The sequence below is a fragment of the Echinococcus granulosus genome, assembly GCF_000524195.1.
Source record: "Echinococcus granulosus chromosome Unknown EG_S00034, whole genome shotgun sequence".
In the NCBI taxonomy this organism is placed as follows: domain Eukaryota; kingdom Metazoa; phylum Platyhelminthes; class Cestoda; order Cyclophyllidea; family Taeniidae; genus Echinococcus; species Echinococcus granulosus.
The window spans coordinates 256,753-276,687 of record NW_020170414.1 but is presented as its reverse complement, the minus strand read 5'-3'; the positions used below and the strand labels follow the sequence as shown (position 1 = coordinate 276,687).

General features: G+C 44.0%; 2 protein-coding genes across 2 annotated transcripts in view; both read left to right on the top strand. All coding sequences in view use genetic code 11, as the record gives it.

Moving 5' to 3' along the window:
- Nucleotides 1-6,451, top strand: part of EGR_04987 (Putative serine/threonine-protein kinase haspin) — a gene marked incomplete at both ends in the record, with an annotated part of 10,883 nt that extends 4,432 nt beyond the window's left edge. Inside the window, 8 exons of the mRNA XM_024494236.1 lie at nucleotides 2,330-2,512; nucleotides 2,621-2,748; nucleotides 3,382-3,554; nucleotides 4,008-4,351; nucleotides 4,853-4,926; nucleotides 5,018-5,264; nucleotides 6,010-6,112; nucleotides 6,193-6,451. Of these exons, the coding sequence (XP_024351330.1) occupies nucleotides 2,330-2,512; nucleotides 2,621-2,748; nucleotides 3,382-3,554; nucleotides 4,008-4,351; nucleotides 4,853-4,926; nucleotides 5,018-5,264; nucleotides 6,010-6,112; nucleotides 6,193-6,451 (1,511 nt within the window). The remainder of the gene's footprint in view (nucleotides 1-2,329; nucleotides 2,513-2,620; nucleotides 2,749-3,381; nucleotides 3,555-4,007; nucleotides 4,352-4,852; nucleotides 4,927-5,017; nucleotides 5,265-6,009; nucleotides 6,113-6,192) is intronic.
- A 2,005-nt stretch (nucleotides 6,452-8,456) lies between these two features.
- On the top strand, nucleotides 8,457-16,249 carry EGR_04986 (hypothetical protein; the record flags this gene model as incomplete). Its single annotated transcript, XM_024494235.1, has 3 exons — nucleotides 8,457-8,539; nucleotides 15,837-15,952; nucleotides 16,134-16,249. The coding sequence occupies 3 exons, from the start codon at nucleotides 8,457-8,459 to the stop codon at nucleotides 16,247-16,249; spliced, it is 315 nt and encodes a 104-aa protein (XP_024351329.1).
- Nucleotides 16,250-19,935: the final 3,686 nt, after the last annotated feature.

Here is a 19,935-nt window from a genome sequence, read left to right as displayed (position 1 = left end):
TGGCCGACTGTGACTGCTGGCAGACACTACACACGTACTCGTTCCCATCACGCAGTACTTCCTCTTCCATGTATCGTGCCAGGCTTTCCTGTGGTGCAAAACATGCTTAAGAGGGTTCGATATGTTATTTCCCTAACTACATAATTGCACAGAAATCATGCCTATGCGATCCATTCGACAAAATTGGGATTAGTGTTATTCCTTTGAAGTTGATGTGTTAACGCTTCCATCATTGCGACATCCGAGTCAGCCGTAAAGGCTTAATGAGCTGCACAGGTTTTGGGGCTGAGGGACTAGTGATGCAGGAAGCATAAGAGATGCTCGATGTCACTGGCGAGTAACTCAATCCCACATGTCAAGCATCAACAGATGATAATGGGCTTGAAGTTCTATCGCCTTGTTCTTTACTCCTTCCCTCTTTCCATCTACTTCACTTTAAAAGTAGTGCTGTTGGAACACCTGTTTGCTGACTCAGTCACTGACTTCACCGACTGTACTAAATGCCTTGTTAAGTTGATAATGTCAAACGGCTTTTGTAGAGCGAATGAACACAGCGCTGACTAACCCAAACAAAACACGTATCTTATCGCCACCCGCCCCCCGATATGTCCGGGACACCACCCGTCCCAAACCCCACCACCCTCCACTTTCGTGTGTGTGAAATTAGACAGCGACGACTGAGGCCCATCCACTCCACACAATTGGGACGCGTAGCAGAATAGCGCCTTCCCCTTGTGCTTCTTTTTCAAAAACAGGTAGGACGTGTAGACAAACGTGAAGAAAATCCCCTTCCGTTTCTCACATGACTACTCATAATCACATTTGGCCTCAACACACGGTCAAACATTGTAATAACTTGGGTGGAGGTCACGTGATTTTGCCGTCATGTCAGCACGTGAGTCATGCTGCACATTGCCACAGCTTGTCCACTTAGCATCCTGATGGCACAATTACCATTTGTGGTGTGGAGGTGAGAGCACGTACGTCTCGTTCGCATTAGAGTTTGTTGAATAGCCGTATTTTACATCTAAAACTGCTTCACAAAATGTGCATTAGCTACCGTTTTAATGTACCCCCCACAGAATAGACATGTGAATTCAAAATTTTAAAATATTAGCATCGATATTGGAGGGATCTCAGATTACAACACCCCACAGACCCTTATTAATGACCATCATAAAAGCCTCGAAATTAGAGGATTTGTTAGTAAGGCTAAATCGTTGTGGGACAACTTAGCTCAGCTCATCATCGGTGGTGACGGCGGGAGTTTCCACTGCCTGGATAATCGTTGAAATGCCGGTGGGAAGCCGTGCATCCTGATTGTGCCACATGCAGCAAATCGACCCAGATAACTCTGGACTTTCTCGTCAAGAATTCCGGTGTTTTAAGGGCTCACGAATAAGCTTGTTTTTTCGCCCCCGAGGGAAGAATCATTTCTTGTGTACCATTTTGACATGTGCATTGACTATCCACAGTGAGTCGTTCTCAGCCTTTGTGTGTTTGGTGGAGTGTCTAACCACAGATACGGTCTTGGCCGAAACATTCATCTCATCCACCGTCCTGTAATTGACGTGTTCTGAAGGTATCTACAAATTATACGCTTTTGTGCACTGGAAAATCCACCCACCTCTACTTGTGATACAACTGATGCTTGGATTGGTCGACGTGTCCACCGGTCACTAGCAGTGCGTAAAGGGACTCACTTGTCTACCACCGCATGCGGTGCCATTACGGTCCTACCACATTGTTAGCGTATCTGTGGGTCTAAAAATTCCCATCTGACTTCAAAACACTGAATAACTGTTGTCACCGTGACTACTTAGGCACTGTACACGACTCCCTTACATCCGTTTAGGTGATGACAATGCACAAGCATTTCCTTGAGGTGTTTTCCTTTTCTTCAAACACTATTGCCCGGTTAACGTTTAAAGGTGCGTAAAAACAAAAACGAGACTTCTGACCGAAGTCAGAATTGCACCACTATAGCTGAGAGCAACAGTGAAATCAGCACCTTAGTGGAGCAAATGGAATAGCGTGCCATAGAAGTACGTGTTGGGTTGACGACAAGAGGTGCATGTTCCTCTCTCAAACCCCCTCGGTGTTTCGTTTGCACACTGATCGGCATGTGTGAATGAATGTGACATTCAGTGAGTATTTCGCTGCCATTTGCATCCCTTGAAACGATGTGGGTGGATTCCAGAGGGGAGATGAGTGGCGTGACAAGCTTATGACCTGTGTGTCAAAATGTCGGAGTCGGGGTTTAGACCCCCTTGAGTGGGTTAATCATGTCGATGACACTGCAACTATTTCCTCCTCATGCCCCACCCAGTGATCACATCCGACGCCAAGTCAACCTCTGAGACGGTGTGTCGACCGATTGGTCAGATCTGTCCAATGGAACTTAGCCAATCGTCATTGATTTCCGATAGTCAATATGAGTGCAGTTCATCAACCGTATGCTTCACACCTCGAGCAGGCGACTTTGTGGACTGGTGTGATGCGAGTCGCTCTGGTCCGTGAGGTTATTTCTTCGTCTTGATGCGCAGTTGTTTTTTATTTCTCTGTCAGGTCACCGCTGTCAGTCTATTCACTCAGCCTACGTTCATTGCCCCTTTCGCAGAGGGTGCGAGTGGGGTATCAAGCATCGACATGACTTCCACTAATGCAGACATGCATTCCTGTCGGGAGGGAGAAATGGAAGAGTGGTGGGAGCATGAGAATCAATTTTCTTGTGGCCTTAATCGTGCTGTCAGTGAAACTGGGATAAGTTCAATTATTGAGACCCACAGTTAATGGAAGCTGCTACTTTTCGGAAGCATTCCTTTGCATTTCATGTAAAATGGTTTTTAACAGCAATCCCTACTTTCTAATTGCTCATGCAGTAGCTGTGGTGTAAGAATCTGGCTTAGAGATCACCGTGGAAAATGTAGGTAGTAGTTTGGTGGAAAGACAATAGCACTCGAGGCCTATTTGAAGACTTTGTAATGTGTACGCTTCTGGATAAAACCTTATCATCGATAAAAAGAAAGGTTGGTAAGCTCTCAAAAGAAACGGCACGAACGGAGCGCCTTACTGGCGAGATGGAAGACGCAACTACGGCGGCTGCTAAGGCGGTGGAGTGGTTGAATATGCAATTCAATTGACTGTAGTTCTGTCTCTCCACCATCGCGAAATCACTCACAAATATTCATTTCCTTCACAATTTGTCTTACTCTACCATAGGCTCCATACATCTGATATCTATGCAACGAAAAGTTTTTTTGCGGAAAATTGCTAGTTGGTATGTCAGTGAAAATACGTTCATTGAGGAGACGTGCTTTGGTAGATTGTAGTCATTGGTGCCTAAACGGGCTTTTGCAAACGACAATTTGTTCCATTTAGGTTTCGTGCTCTAGCAGCGACGAGGAAAGCGATGGCTTTGGTGAGCAGAATGGAGAACGAAACTGCAGGGAATCTAGCTCTCGTCTGCGTTCCTCTGAAACCGCTTACCACCTTCTTGTCAAAATAACTCATCAGCAGAGGCCTCTGTCGTTTAGGCACGTCTTCACTCAAGAGTGAGTCAACGTTGGCATTATGAAGTTTGCCTCTCAGTGTTTTTACATTATTGTCCTCCTCGGTTTCGCCGGTGGTCAATCATGTTAGGTGTGAGGGACAATCCACAAGGTGATTGGTTCAGGCACTCATCTTCAAAGGTTCCCTTTGACACCATATTTCTTATAGCTCTTAGGAGTTATGACAATGAAATGGGATTTTCACTAGATAAGAGGATCCAATTAGAATTAATTTAATAAATTTAATGTGCACTTGGCGTTAATGTTCATTTTTATGTGAGAAAACTGTTGTGCAGTTGTGCGCAATACCCAAAATGCATCCAGAAATCAGCCTTTTGAAACGATTGCTGATGTCATTCAGACAATGCGGAATTAGAATGGTGAAGAATTTCCTTTGCTTTGCCTAACGCCGGAAGGATGACAGGCTAGACATCCACAATGTTCCTTCTTATCCAGACGCATAGAAAACGTGGTGAAGATGGGAGTGGGCACCTACAGCAAGGTGTTCACCTTCCGGAATGAGAATACAGTGGTGAAGCTAATCCCCATTGAGGGCGGCCTCAACTTCCAGGGTCGTCAACAAATGCGGGCTTCTGATGTGCTGCCCGAGGTGATTGCAATGCGAGCAGTCTCCCAACTGGACACCTGCCCTGCCCTCGTGCCCCTCTCTGACCGCAGCAATACTCATAACTTCGTGCACTTGCAACGAGTCAGTGTTCTGCAGGGCTCCCTACCCTCCTACCTCCTCTCTGCATGCAAGCAGCTTCAGTCAGTCGAGAAGTCTGCGAAAATTGAAACAAGTGAGTCTTTTGCATTCCCTATTGCCTTCCGTAAATGTTTGAATTCATGGAAGGAAAGGAGGTGGTGATTTGGAATTGCCATTTGTGGATGTTGATGCAACTGCTCACACCACATCCTCTGCTCATCAAACTTTTGTACCACAGTTAAGGATGCAATGCTCCGACTGTAAAGTATGCTGGCACTGTGCAAGCTGACAGCGGCGATAATCTCAAACTTTCTGTGATGCATTTAAGTCAAGATTGGACTGTAAAAATTCGTTTGGAGTTGTTTCTCTACTCCTGCAAAGTGGATGCAAGCCTTGCGACAAAATGTTGCAATTTTCAAAAAGGTCCTGCCATTAAATACATCTTTTGTGGTCGAAGTGAATGCATTGTTAGTGTGGCCCAGAGATCCTTCCAAGGTTACCTTGCCACAACGAAACAGCGAAAGCAAAAATGACTGACAGCATGCGATTGCATGGAAGTATTCCTCACATTTTACTTCCCACTTTTGTTTTGCAGATGCATTTCCCAAAACACAAAAGTGGGTCGCTCTGGAGTGTGACTATTGTGGAGACGTGATATCAGACAAATGGGTAATTAGTCCATACTCCCCACTTAGCTGCATCTTTCTTATTCTCACAAACCCATTTCACAATAACAATTTTGTGGGTGCTTCCTGCACAGCCGTCGTGTCTGCAGGCGCGACTGTCGATCTTCTGTCAGACTGCCCTCGCTTTGGCGGTGGCGGAACGCAGACTGCGGTTTGAGCACCGCGATCTGCACTGTGGCAACGTGTTGATGAGTTGTGTGGAGGGAATGAGAGAATGTGAGAACGAGGCACCCAGTTCGACTCTGGACGGTGTTGTCTATCGGCCCTGTGGTGGACCACTCGCTAGTGTTATCGACTTCACCTTCAGTCGGTTGGATCACAGTAGGTTCCATCCAAATGCCCACCCATCAACTTACTGTTAGGCACTAAAGCATTTTAGTATTGAGGCTGAAACATTCTGATTTCCAACGGAACTAGGATTTTCTTATCCAATTCTAGTAGCTGCTTAGTGATTTTTTGAACATCAGTTATCCTCATATCAAGGGCATTCCACATCACTTTTCTGATTTTAAAGTCAACCAACCTGTTTACAGAAATACTCATTATGACTTGTCACAATAATTTGACAACTTATAGGGATGCTGCCAGCAAAAGTGCTGAATCCTGAGATTTCAATTAGAGTAGATGGTCAACTGTGGAACTGGAGCTTTTTGCAATATCGAGAAAAAGAAACCAATTTAGCTGTTTACATGGAGCTAGTTTATATTCTGGGCTAATTGTGGGAGAATTGCCTTTTATTTGGTCACCGGCCATCGAACTCTCTTTTTAACTCCTCCCCTTTTCAAACGAAATAGAATTTTTGCGTCACCCTACTCTACTGCTTCACGTGTGTTCTAGTACTACTTCTTTTTCATCAGCGTCCAAGTAGTTCACTTCCAGGATCAACATAGCCTCAGTAGAATACTACAAAGACCTTTGAGAAATTTGAAGCTCCAAATTAAATTTTATCCAAGTAAAACAGCATATACCTCCTAATATATATCTCCTAATTTTGCATTTCAATACATTGCTTTTTCGTCTACTTGTATGTGTGCCCGATTAGAACGGCCTTGTTATCCTACTGTAGATCAAGCCCCTCTCTTCTCCGACATGTCGAAGGTCTGTGAAGGAGCTCGTACCAGTGAGCACCCAATCGACATCATTTACAGCCAGATGCAAGAGGAACTGGGGTAGGCAAGTTAATCCTCTCTACTCAGTGGCAGAACGATCACTCATGAAGATGGCTCGTTAATTTAAATTTGCCCTGCAGAAACCACTGGGGGCAGTATCGACCTCGCACGAATCGTCTGTGGTTGAATTTGATTGCCCTCTGGCTTTGGAAAGCCAGCAAAGGTCCCCCGTGCAACATTCATCCTGACACTGATGCGAAGTTGAAGTGGAGCATAATCCTGCATTTGCTGATGAACAGCCAATCTGCTGCAGACTGTGCACAAAGCCGAATTTTCTGCATCGTTCCTCTTTTGATGATCCCCAGCATTCCATCTCGTTGGTTCCAGAGTTCGGGGTAAGAGCGGTCTTGTGAACCAGAAACTTATCAGCTCCACTTTATACGTTTGATAAAAAGTTTTTGCATGGACTCTCGCGTATTGTCAATCCTTCTGTGAGGACTCGGGTACTCGAGGTGGTTCACAACGATCTGCTGAGGATAAAAAACAATGTGGCTATTAAAGTGATTGGCACACAACCAACCTCTTAGTTTTTTGTTTTATTTGTAGCCTGTACCTTCTGAAAAAAAGCGATTGAAGTATAGAAGGGGGCAAAGTTAGAATATTGTACATTCCACCGCGCTACCGCACAAATGACAAGCAGGGAAATGCACCCAACTACTACTCATATTAGTCTCCACTCATTCCAATTCGAGCAGCAAAGGAAGGAGTAGTTAGAAATCCTCACCATTTATTTCCTTCATAGATCTAACTACCTTGATCTTTTTTCCACTACAGAGGTCGATTTCAACTCCCACGAAGGCCTATGATGGATTCAGGAGGCGAACGATAACGGAGATCAAGTGGTGATATGTTATTTAAAATAGGCAAGGGAGTACGTAGCACAATGACATCTGTTTTAATTGTATATAATTATGCAGTAGCCTAATCAGGCGGCTAATTTCCCTGTCGGTAACTTGAGCCAACGATTATGCCACCAAGGAGGCCAGTTTCCTATCAAGACTTAATCAAGGAGAGCATGCCTTGCCGAGGTTTCAGGCTTAACTCGGATCCTACGATAGCATTAAGTTGAAATAAGTTAGAGAATCGAATAACAATTACTTTTTGCGCCTAACGTAATGAAACACTTGGACTGCAGGGTTGGCACATCAAAAAATAGATCCCTTAAAGTCATAAGTTTCGTTTTCGCGTTAGAAAATCAAGCATCTGGAAACACATATTCATCGACATTAAGGGGTTCACCCAAGGGTCGCACACCTTCCCATCTTGGACACCTGGTTTTCGAGAGCTATACAGAGCCAAGATTGCTGGGAACACCTACAATCTTTCACGAACAATCTTGAGCGTTGCGTTCTCGCCCAGCCCCTCCTAGATTAGCCGAGAGTGCTGTCAGATCGAAGTCAATCAGAGACAGTAAGTCCACGAAACTGAGACGGCCGAGTCGTCGGCACTCTCTACTGACTACTTAGACATTACGTATGATTACCCTCACGCTGTACCGCCTTGATTACTTGCGCACGTTGGCAAATCATGACGTGCGCATTGAGGTCATGTCTGTTGATTACTTAGCTTGGGGGGTCCCAGCTTCCAAGGTCGCCTTTATACGCATCAATTTTTGACAAAAACACATCACTTTAAGCTGTTTTGAGAAAGTATGCGCTTAAAGGCAATGTAGTGAATGCTTGTTTCATAAAGCCGGTCTGAATTTTTATTAATCCCCACAATGCGATTTTCTGCATCATGTAATTTGTCGGTAACGTATACCATGGTGGTAACATTCTGCTGGATAATATAAAGTGGCCGAAAGCAATTGAACATGAATGTGGGGGCCTGTGTTGAGGCCGTCGAGTGTCTTTGGTGCTCTCCACTAGCCAATCAGGCTTGTGTACACGTTCGTACAAGCTTTGGCAATAAAGGCGGCTGCTCTGAAGTCTCGTCTGTCAATTTTTCTGACCGGGAGCGTGATAGTATCCAAAGCTCACGCACACACCCAGTTTGCAATAGGGTTCTTGTATTTTTTCATAATAAGGATTAAGTAACCATAGGAAGCCTTTCTGAATATTTTGGGCTGAACCAATCACTGTTGCAATCTGGCGTGCTTTCACGAGGAGCCAAAAAGCTTGCAACAAATTCAACGTTTACAAAACACATCCGTTTCCATTTCACTTTTACTTTACAATAAGTTAGCCTACCCAACTTGTGATCATGTCATTGTCTACCTAATTCTAGGGTACGTAATAAACGCTGCTTGGAGAAACATGACAAAGGGGAACGGGGACAATGGGGATGAGGGAAGGATAGGGAAATATCTTCCATATTCCCATTCCACCCTAGCCTAATTTGCGGTATGATGACTTTCTTCCAATTAATCAACTGGTCTTGGATATTATTTAATAAAAATGGTAAGAAGAAGACGACGACGATTTTCTGGTAAGCTTTCTAGCTGTGTGGAGTGGATGGGTCTCCGATGTAACTCTTTGGTTCTCAACGAGACCACACACACGCACGCATACAAAGGGAGGACTTTGGGATGGAGTGATGCCTTGGAGATGTGAAGCGGGTGGCGATGAGGGTAGTGTTTTGCATGGGCTAACCAGCGGTGTGTTCCTTCGCTTCGCGCATGATGGAAAACAAAAGCCATTTGTCACTCCCACCGCAACAAGACACTTGGTGCAGTCAGCACGCGAGTTAGCAAGCAGGCTTTCCAAACAGCTCCTTGTAAAAAGCTATGCAAAGAAGCGAAGGCAAAGAGTAGAGAACAAAGCGGCAGACCTTCAAGCCTATAATCTTCTGGCAATGCTGGCATCAGGGATTCAGTTCCCCACCTTCCATCACATTCGCTTCTTGCAAATGCATTGTTACGTCACGCTCGATAAACATTCATCTAAGACCGTGACACATGAGACTTGAAATCTAAATACACATATCACCAGAATGGCGAGGGATAGGGAGAGTATCCTCGTGAAGGTGATGCGAATGAAAGCTTTTTTATGACATCTGGCCGAATTGTTTACGTTTGAATTCGGTTGTCCTCTGGTTTTGGAAATCCGACGAAGGCCCCCCGTGTAGGTCAGAAACAAAAAAAAAATATTTGGAAGGTGTGAAATAGCATTTGTTGCCTGACCGAACGAGACAAATTATGGCAGTTAACTGATGGGCGATTTGGCACTAAAGCACTAGAACGGACCGGTCAAGTTGGCTGCAGAAGAAAGCAAACTGAACTGGAAAATTTGCAGTTCAAGGTAGTACCGTAACTCACCCGACTCTAAAACCAAATTTTTACTATGCTGTAAATTAGGTCAGTCTGGTAAACTCTGGTAGAATGTTAGTCATATTTCCTCCGTTAATGTGTTGGCAACCAGAGACGTGGTAAATATGCCTCGACAGTTTTGATTATGCGGGCACCGAAAGCTCTGCCACTGTACTTCTACTTGGCGGCATGGCCTCTGGGTCATGCCAGTTGAAGCCCAGCCCTTCTGTTCATCAGCAATAGATTTACAACCATAATACTATGACTTTACTTCTTTGAGAAAGACGTGGGACACTACATTGGTGGCAGCGGGAAAAGGATTTAATCCTAAAGAACATCTACCCTTATTTTTATTACTGTATATGAAGCCTTAATGTGACAGAAGGAGGGTGTATGGTGATAATGGAAGAATTTGTAAGGACCCCCAACAGGAGGGTTGGGAATGATGTCTACCCTCGGTAACTACATTAGTCCCTTGATCTGCAGAAAAGCTACGAACAACTGAAGCGACACTAAACGAGATACATCCGAGATAGCTCGTTGCTGAACTGCCTACGGTACCTGTACAAAGATATCAATGAAGTAAACACGCGATACCTCTACCATTTCTCTTATAGGTCAAGAAGAACCCAGATTGATGTGGCTGGATAGCATTGAAGTGAGAACAAAGTGGCAAAGAGGGGTATATGCGAAATCTTATCTCTACTAAGCTATTTTAGGCACAGTCCTCTATTAAGTGACTCTGCATTTAGGTCGGTGTTATTACTGCTAGCGATAGAAAAATGAGACGCTCAGCCCATTCGCTCTTCCTACAATACAGCCGGATACAATAGAATTGCCGAGAGGCATCAGTGACGTTGCGGTCAAATTCGATGACCGAGGCGGTTGATTCGTAGGTGTTTGTCGTACAGCACCGACTGTTTTGTGATGGCCGACGCGAAGGGCCAGCTTATGGGAACACCGGATTGGCGCTTAAAAGGAGAGAGGGGCTATGCAATGTTTTGGTGCATACTGCACAAGATTGGACGATGCATGCCAACCAAAAGTCTAAAGGAAATTAGCCGAAAACTGGAGCCATGTATTTAAAGAGTGCATTAAAACTGGCTCCACGGGGCTTACACTTTCCTCCTGGCCACTGCGTTCTCATTTCAGTGCTGCCCAACACCCTGCCTGGGCTACACCTAGCCAGTAGAGACACAGAAACGGTGGTACTGCATGTCTACGTAATTAACATCTTTATATAGGCCTTGTGGGCAGTTCCATAACGGCCTTCACCTAACGATGTCGCTTTATTTATAAATAGCATCCTTTCAGAATAAGGGGTTCCCAAAGGTAGAATTCATTTCTAACCCTTCTGCAAGGGGATCTGCACAGATTCATCCATCCCAAAAGATGTCATTCTACTATCCTATTGGATCGGGGTTGCTTGGCGCTGCCGCGAGTATTCTTCAAAGTCGTAATAACCCAAAGCAGTAGGGAGGATCAAATACTTCAACCAAATAGAATGGCCGAAAAGCCACCAACAGCCCGAAGGCCAGGACGTAGGGGCCGAAGTGCCCGCGCAGTTGAACGCCTAGTAAAACAAAATATAAAATTATTGCTTAAAGAAGGAAAACATAATTAAAAGCCACCTCATATGTCCACTATTAGTTGCAAGAACAATGGTGTAAAATAAGAGCCTTTTAATGAAGGACGGGGTTAAGATTAGTTTCGCAGGGGTAGGGTTTCGCATCTGTTCCTCCTTGCGACTTGGTTCTCACTTTAGTGCTCCCCAGCCATGTATCCACCTAGGTTTCTTTCGGGTAATAGAGAGGTGAAGGAGGTATCACATGTTTACTTAATTGACATCCTCATACAGGCACCGCGGACAGCTCCGTAACGAACTGATTTGGGTCTTGATTACCATCGCTTCAGTTGTTAATAGCAATCCTGCAGAACACGGAACTGGGCTGGACTTTCTTTAGGATCAGGTTTTGCTTTCCGCTGACACCATTGCAGCACCCCGAATCTTTTCTAAAGATGCTTTCCCCTATGGATGAAAGCTAAGAGTTCTGCGTTATGATTTTCCTGCCATGGGCACTAAAAACTTGGAGATTGATGGATCGTGGTAGATAGAAAGAATATCGTTACAACCACACTAGAGGGAGCCACATCTACACCAGAAGGCGTCTCTGAGCTTCGGTGTAGCATCCCTAGACTTTCCTGAAGGCAAAAAAAACTTAATAGTCGAGCAGAATATATACATTCAACAGAGAGTAGGGATTGGGGCTACTGACATGGCTCGAAGGCCAGCCAAGAGGCAGCGGTTCCCCACCAAAATCGAGAGTTAAACAACCAACCCATTATATTGGAGTTATTGGTTGGTTTCTTCCACAACTTTGCCTTCTGACGCAGTCAAGGCTACTAGGTGCTCCTGGTTCCCGTGACGGTTTAGTCGAATTCTACCCTTTATATTACAGAATGAATGACTGAGGTGGGAAGGCTTCTATTTAAATCGACAATTACTTCACTTTGTACACCATCCGGATTCCCTTTCAAATGGGGAATTAGCAGATTGAACCCATTCTTATTCACTTCTCGGATTTGGACCCTACTGAATCGAGACGGTGACTCCTCTCACATTGTAGAAGCCAGGGTATCTGCAACCCAGGCACTTGCATATCGTGGGCGGTCACCATTCTGCGCAGTGGGATCAGAGAGTTAAATTTACAATTGTCGGGGAGGTTCAATTGCTGCAAGGACATAAACTTAAACTGATGGTTGAGAAGAGGGCTTATTCTTTCGATGAAGACTAGCGAAATATTTGGACACATACTACCACCCCAAACTCCAATTTATACAATTGCCTACAAGGCAATTAGAGATGGTCTGATCTGGTTAGAGGAAGGAGTGGTGACTATTGCAATCTAAAAGACCATCCGCCGGTCAAGACGTAGCTCTCGAGACACCGCAATTGCAGGGAATCAACTGCCCGACCGATTAACCGACCGACGAACAGATAGCATTGACCGCTATGCTTGAGTACAATTGACCACCCGAATTCCAACCTGTCCTGCGATGACGAGGAGATACGCACATCGGTATCCCCTGGTTGGATGAAGTCTAGGCGTCCTACATTGGACTCCTTTCATCACCACAGTATGCATATCAGTTAAAGTGAATTGCCATCTTTGGAGATGGAAAAGCTAAAGAGTAACATTCGATCGCCTAAATGCCCGATAACTGTACTTCTTGGATTGAATCTTCAAAAGCTCGTCTGTCCATGGTGGATAGTTTACACTGCCGACACCGTGGTGTCTACTTTATCTTATAATGGTCGACCAGAGGGGAGAAGTCAAAGGTTTCCGTAAAGACATCCAATTGAAGGGTAAACGCACCGCACAAGCCATGGAGGTAGAGGTGGAGGAATTACCAATGCATCGGGTTGGTAGACAGAGTTTATAAAAACGGATGGATAACTAACATGCGGGCCGTCAGTGTCCGAGGCAGGCATGAGTCATCCACGGCCTAGGACACCGCGGCTGTCTGACGGTCTAACAGGCCTAAGAATATGTCTAACTCACAAGCATGGTCCTGCTTTCCTGTCTCCACGACTAATCCGCGTGCGTGACCGCGGCTCCCTAACCGTGCCTTGGAGCTTTCACCGAGATTCGGACACTGGATCATGCATCGTCTATCGAGCCTAAATACTGTTGCAATTGGCAGCGCAGAAGTGTGCAACGATGACTGGGCTCTCCGAGGTCGAAACTCAAAGGAGTAAATACAGTTGAAGTATTGAGTATATATTTAGTCCACCGACATGTACCAACAGACTATGACCTTTTGGGAATCCCAGTTACATTTATCCGGCCTTCCTCTAGTTCGTGTAGATGATTTCTAATCCACAGAGTGTATTTTAAAAAAAATAATAAGCCTTAGTAACCCTGATCAAACTTAGCATAACCAACTTTCTTTTCCAAGGGTCTGGGGGGCACGACTTGCATGACTGGGGACCTACACACATGACTTATTGCACTTCAAGCGCCAGTAATTGGAAATTGCTCGTCATTATTTAGTAGGAATCAGGAAACAGACTTCCCGATCGAGACCAATGTGCTCCGCACGCAGCTTCCCTGCTTTAAATTAGTGTTTAAGCGACTAAAACAAGACTTCAAAGTGTCTAGGCGATGTGGAGGTCTTACCTCTTCCTATGAGCAATGACTGCCATCTCAGAGTTAAGTGAAGATGTGGTTTTCCGATTTTAAATTTGAAGTGTATTCCTATCACTTGATCCATGCAAGTCAAGCGCTCATTTAGGAAACATCTCCTTAAGGATAAAACAATCAAACAGACTTTGTGGTTCAGAAATGATATTGAAGAGTCCCAGGTCTTTCCCGACTTCGGTATAAGTCAAAGTAGTATGGGAACACACATATAATACTTGGCTTATTCGTTTAAATTTTCGGTTTGATTTCGGGGGCACCTAAGCCTCAGTCTTTGTACATGCGCTGGACGAAGTGGCCTCCGGGTCATGCCAGTGGCTCACCAGACCTTCTGTACGCCAGTAGTACATGTTCTGCCCTAGTGTTATGACTTCTTTCGACTTCAGGAAGGACTTGAGGAGCTGGGAGGGTACTGACATGCCGCAAAACAAGACTACAACCCCTGAATGGACTAAGGCGCTCACGCATATAAGCACATGTCAAATGACAATAACTGGTGACAATTGCACCAGCAATCGCCTTTGCCAGTAGATTAAAAAATCATTCATTTCAAAATGTGGACCAAGTTTCAGTGGCGGACTAGAGAATTACCTCGAATTCGCTTGGGATACCCCAGAGATATCCATTTTTAGCACGTTTTATGATGGCAGTCATCAGGGGGTTACAATAACGCGGCATCCCCACGCCTTGTACTACCTTAGGTCCTTCGGGCGTTACCAGATACTTTATGGTGGTAGCTTTCAAGTCCAGACAATGATATCCCTAAATTTGACAAGCAATGGCTAATAAGAAAATAATCATTTGTTCACGACAGCAAACAATACTAACATCGACAACAAGACAACGGAGGAAGATACACTGAGAAATGCACAAAAATTAACTAGGAATGAGCAAGAACGAAGCGAATTTGGTGCACTTCTACTACCAACTAAGACGCGTGTACAGTCAGTGGCAGCGACTTATAGAGCAGGGATAAAAGTTCTCCAACAATATTACATATTCTGGAGGGGGGCAGGGGATGGCAGAGAAGGCGGGGGGAGGGAGGAGTCAGGGAGACAGCAACAGTCTGCACTCACAAAGACGATTAATGCGAATGTCTAGGAACCACCGACCCACAGGAGCATTTTCTGCAGTTTTTGACAGTGATCTTTTAACGCAGCTCGCACCTTCCTATTACATTTCATATTGAAATGTTGCACCTCCCTAACATGGTATGGATGGTTCCTTTTAACGCCACAAAAGTATTCTAGAGTTCCATTGGTCATCTTCTGAAAAAGGCAATATTCCTCAATCCATCTATAAGCCTCATCCTCGTTGTAGAAAGTACCAGTTTTCCTTGCTTCACGCTCACTCATATTAGAAGAGGAGAATTGAAAGGAATCGTCCGAATGCCGCGGGAGAAAATCAAGTTGGGATAGACAGCTCTTGCTATAGCAAACAACCTCTGACCTTTCCAATAGGGCACTAAGGCTTGAAAAAAAGGTTTTAGAAGGGGACAGAATGAACGCGTTGATTACCTGATTAGCTAAACCGCTGAAGATGCATTAAGTACTTTGGATAGACCAATCCTCGTAGAAATTCATCCAGCTGTACTCAGACTCTACTCCATACGTTGATCTGTATTCCCGAGACTAATCGTCGAAAAAATGAGTTGACGACTGACAAAAAATCTTGCTTACGCAATAAAACTGAGGTGTATTTCAAAATCCTTGCAATCCACCCCCCGCGAAGTAGCACATATACTTCGGTGCCTGTTCTACTGGTGTCCATCTTCTCCCTTCGAAAACTGAACTCAAAGAGCTTTTTGATTGGACTCAAAACAATATGGTTGAAAATCTGTTCCTCCTACAGAACTTTGACGACAAATCTACGATTATCAACCTGTTTTGTGTATCTAAAGTCTTTATACAGTGTCAAAGATGTATTTAGAAGGGGGTGAACGTAGTGATAAAATATAAAAACCCTGCACAATGAGCAAAAGATGGAAGAACCAAGGCTTTGTTCCTGTAATACAAGAGATGGTACTTTCTACCCCAAAATGAGTGAATGCAACATTGTAATGTCCATGTCAGCTTCCTGTGGTACAGACTCGATCCTAGCAGGAAACAAAATTATGATGCACCTTTAAAGCTCGCCTTACTGCTTCCAACATCTACCCACCTTCTTGCAAACAGGATATGAAGGTCGTTCGGTAGTGCAATACCACAATTCTCACCTATTTTGTTTACTAAATTAATATTTTCAAACTCATACTATTTAAAATATACCCTTACAGGATTTCGTCAATTTTACACCGTTCTTCAGAGTCTTTTCAGTCAAAAAATGACAGTTATATTACCCATTCAAACAGCCACTATTACAAAATTCGACAAACTATATTAATGGAAAAATGTTAATTTATTATATGCCAACGCCGACTCATCTGATGGAGCAGAGAAAAACTTTGGGGAAATTGATGTGTTTGCCAGATCCAGCTAATGCTAGTCTGGCAGAAATGTGTCGAATTGGCGCGAAAGTAGTGATCAGTTAAAATTTATTCGAACAAACACACCGTTAATAAAATTCGCTTTAGGTTTGCGCGTACATTTTCATAAAAAGTTATTTATAAAAGATAATACTCTATGGATAATGCAGGATAATCTGTTCTTGCAGCTTAGTATGTTTAGTGTGAAAGGAAGAGCTCAATGATCGGGTATAACTTAAGCTAATAAAATAGCAAGAAACAATTTCAACTAGAGCTGTTGTTGGCTAATTTCTTCTTTTCCAAAAAGTCCTGATGTTTTGATGTGTTTTAGCGTACATGAGATGGTGATACCGGGACCGAATTGAGTAATAGACGCGTTACCAGTGCATCCATAGTATAAAGCAGTGGATTCAAGTACCTTCTGGTCAAGTTTGGGTTGCATGGACATTCAAAAAAAGGTGATTTTTTGATTCTATTATATGGGAATTTTGGCAGTCATACTCTGATTAATCGTATGCTAATTGGTGTGACAAATTGCGAAAGCACAATCCCGCTGGCGTCGCTGGCTATCTCAACTAGCCATAGACTAAATATTGAGCTGGAATTTTGCATTTCCGCATATGCTCGGTCTCTTTTATGCCGCTAATACTGTATCGCCCCGAGTCCTCCCTGAATTAGAAAGAGGTCATAACACTAAGCCAACTGGCATGGTCCAATGTCATGCTGCCCAGCAGAAGTAGAGTAGTCGAACCTTAAGTGCCTGTGCAACCAAAACGAAGGGTTAAACTAACGACGAAGTTATTATATCACTCGAGGACCTATTTTGATTGCATAAAACGAGAAAAACCATATTCACAAAATCATTTGCCGACTTCTGAACCTCTCTTCAGCGCGAAACACGTTGTGAAGTAAGGTTTTTAACCAGCTAAACGCCCTTTAGGTTTACCGGCCCGAAGCCCACCCCCTACTCTCAATGAATCCCCCAAAAACACAATCCATTACTCCAAAAGAATTCCCCACTAGTTCGAGTTGAGTTTTATCCGCTTATGCAAATTCCACCTGAGCTCTTAATAACCCCAAAACTAAAAAATCCAAGCGGCGATGATGTGAATCTACTCCCCGAGTAAGTGACGCAGCCCACCGAATTCGCGTGCTTAAACACTTTCACGACCATATAAATGCTCAAGTCCACATAAGCAAGAGAATGTAGCAACGCGACCAAATACAAGTGGGCAACATCTAACTGACGCAGTCTTGTGTACTCAAACGAAATCAGCATTCAAGCAGTTCAAAAGAGAGGCGAAACACGCATTTTTATAATAAGGCCTTTTAGATCAGCGGAGCAGCCAAACACACAAGGCGTCGCCGAGGTGGGTATTAATAGATCCACACAGAATGTGTGACATTAGCGCTCGACCCGAGGTTATTCTTGAAGTCCACATTGGAGCACTTGATTTGCGCGGGCGCCCGCCTAAGTCGAGGCTGTAGTCTTTTGATGGCGCAATACCAGAGCCACGCTAAGTGGTACAGTGCCGCCTTCGTTTCTCGTGACCAAAAAATAGTCTTGAAGCGTTCAAAAGTGCATGTAAAACTGTACTTTTTGGTTTCTAGTCATTTGTGAAACTGCTCGATGACATGGGGTGTAACATCAACTCCTGCTTTGCAACAGATGTCTCTTCGATATCCTCGCCCAGCCCGGTCGAGAAATCGAGTTGATGAGAGCTTGGAGTTTCGCTGGTAGAAAGTGGGATACTTGAAATCAACACTCCAGTGATCATATCCACACAAAGACGTTATACTGCGAGAAAAATTGGGAGAAAAAGGCACCTAAATGAACGGGGTGAGGGGAAGGTGCCAACAATACACGCATGTACTCCACCGCAGGCCTCCATTCATACTGCCTTTTAGAAACCAGTAGCGTGCTCCAAAAGGCCGCACCACGGAGTGGAAGCACAATAACCGAGACTGACGTGACGTCGTTTGCACCCGAACACATATGGTACTTAATAACATTCCAGTAGAAATAATTTCGGAGACATCCAACGACAAGGAGGGTCATTTCAGTCAAAAGTAGGGTAAAAAATGTATAAAATGGGAAAGATAGCAACGAGAGACCGTAAGATAACAAGGCATTTGATTCAGCGGACCGCACACACTCAATTTTTCATATAATTAAAGCCGTTTAGTAAGTAGGCAAACTGCGGTCCGTAAAGGCATGCCCATTTAAAAGAGGATTTAGGGGTCCTGGAAAGTGCCTTCGATTCTACTTGTACTTGCGTACGTAGTTTGTTTCCATTCAACTCTGACCAAAGAAATTACCCGATTTTAAAAATCAACCTCGACGATTGGTAGGTGCTAACATCTGTGGACAGTAGTGTGCATCTACTCGAAACACAGATTGCGCGCACAACTGCTGTGAAGGCAGTCAAGAGTCCACTACAATAAAGACGGAGGGTGCGCAGAGCCATCACTAAAATACGCCTCCGTGAGGCAACTGGAGAGGGTCTATGAGCGCCTTCTTGACAAGGATTGATGTGAGGAGGGGCGCCGTCAGAATACAATGGCGGATAAGCGAGAGCAAGCACACACCCAGATACACATACGCACGATTACTTACTCACGAAGCCGTCTAAGCTCTCAGGAATGCAAGGCTCACATCATTACCATTTACCTGCTTGTAAGCGATTAGGAGCGCTATGCAGTAAACGCACTGCATTGGTTTTACAGGCAACCTGTCGGACCAGTAAAAAATGAGCAAAGGCACCGATTTCACAGGTGACTATTTCATTCAACATCCTCGCGAATTTTCAAACACCTTACAACGCTCGAGTTCCTAAGTGAGACGTCTAATCATTGTCATTTTTAAGTGAAACCTAAACCAACCCGGATTTAGACTACCGCAATGCTGGTTTCAAAAGTTCATTCATTTCGTGTGTCGATTTTATAAAAGAATTTTGCGAAAAAAAGCTAACTCACCGGAGATACAACTCTACATACACCAATTCCAAATATCGAGGCACTAAAGGAATCACAAAATGGTAGTCAAATTGGTCTTTACCTACAAAATTGCAATAATGAAAGCTCCTGACCTGGCACCTGCTCAAAAGAATGGTGACAGCAGCACAAAAGGAGCCTCGTATGTCAACATCTCCACTGCTACTCTCATCACACCATTACTTATTGCTGTCGTATAATTAGTAAACAAGCTAGTGTACATCCATCGACGCTTTTGAAACCAGTCACTCAGTAACCTCATTTGCTTCTCCCATGGCACTGAAGCACTCCTTATCCTTATTGGCTCCCGATATCAATAACACGGAAAGTAAAACTTCAAACGCCTAAGTAACCATCAAACTAGTTCCGGAATCTGATACCAATAACAGCACATTAAAAAGTGGAAAAATAGTCCAAGATTTGTTAGAACAACTGTACAAACCCATAAGAAAATAAATCTGTAATTGAATCACCATTTGACTAGCGAAAAGAGGCAATTAAAATTAATTGAGCGCTCGACTAAGACCTACAGGGAAATCAAGTTACGCATGGAAGAGTTCTAAGGCCCAAGCCGCTTACCGTCAGTATGTTCACATTTCACAACTCAGTGTGTAGCAAACTTAAACTAGCAGAACTCAATACATCGTAAGAACAAAATATGCTTCGGAGTAACCAAAATCTATGCAACAAATAAACTCCATGCCATTAACCTACGAAAATGTAATGGTGTCATTTAAAACCACAAAATGACCATTAACTTATGGAAGCAAACTTTGTCGAGACCTGTTATGCCATATACACCGGGGAATTAATGACACCCACATTGCTGAGAGGTAATAAAACATCACGGAAGATACCATTAGCAAGTAGCAGCGTTGTAAGAGATGACCATCCTACAGTATCAACCAGAATCCAC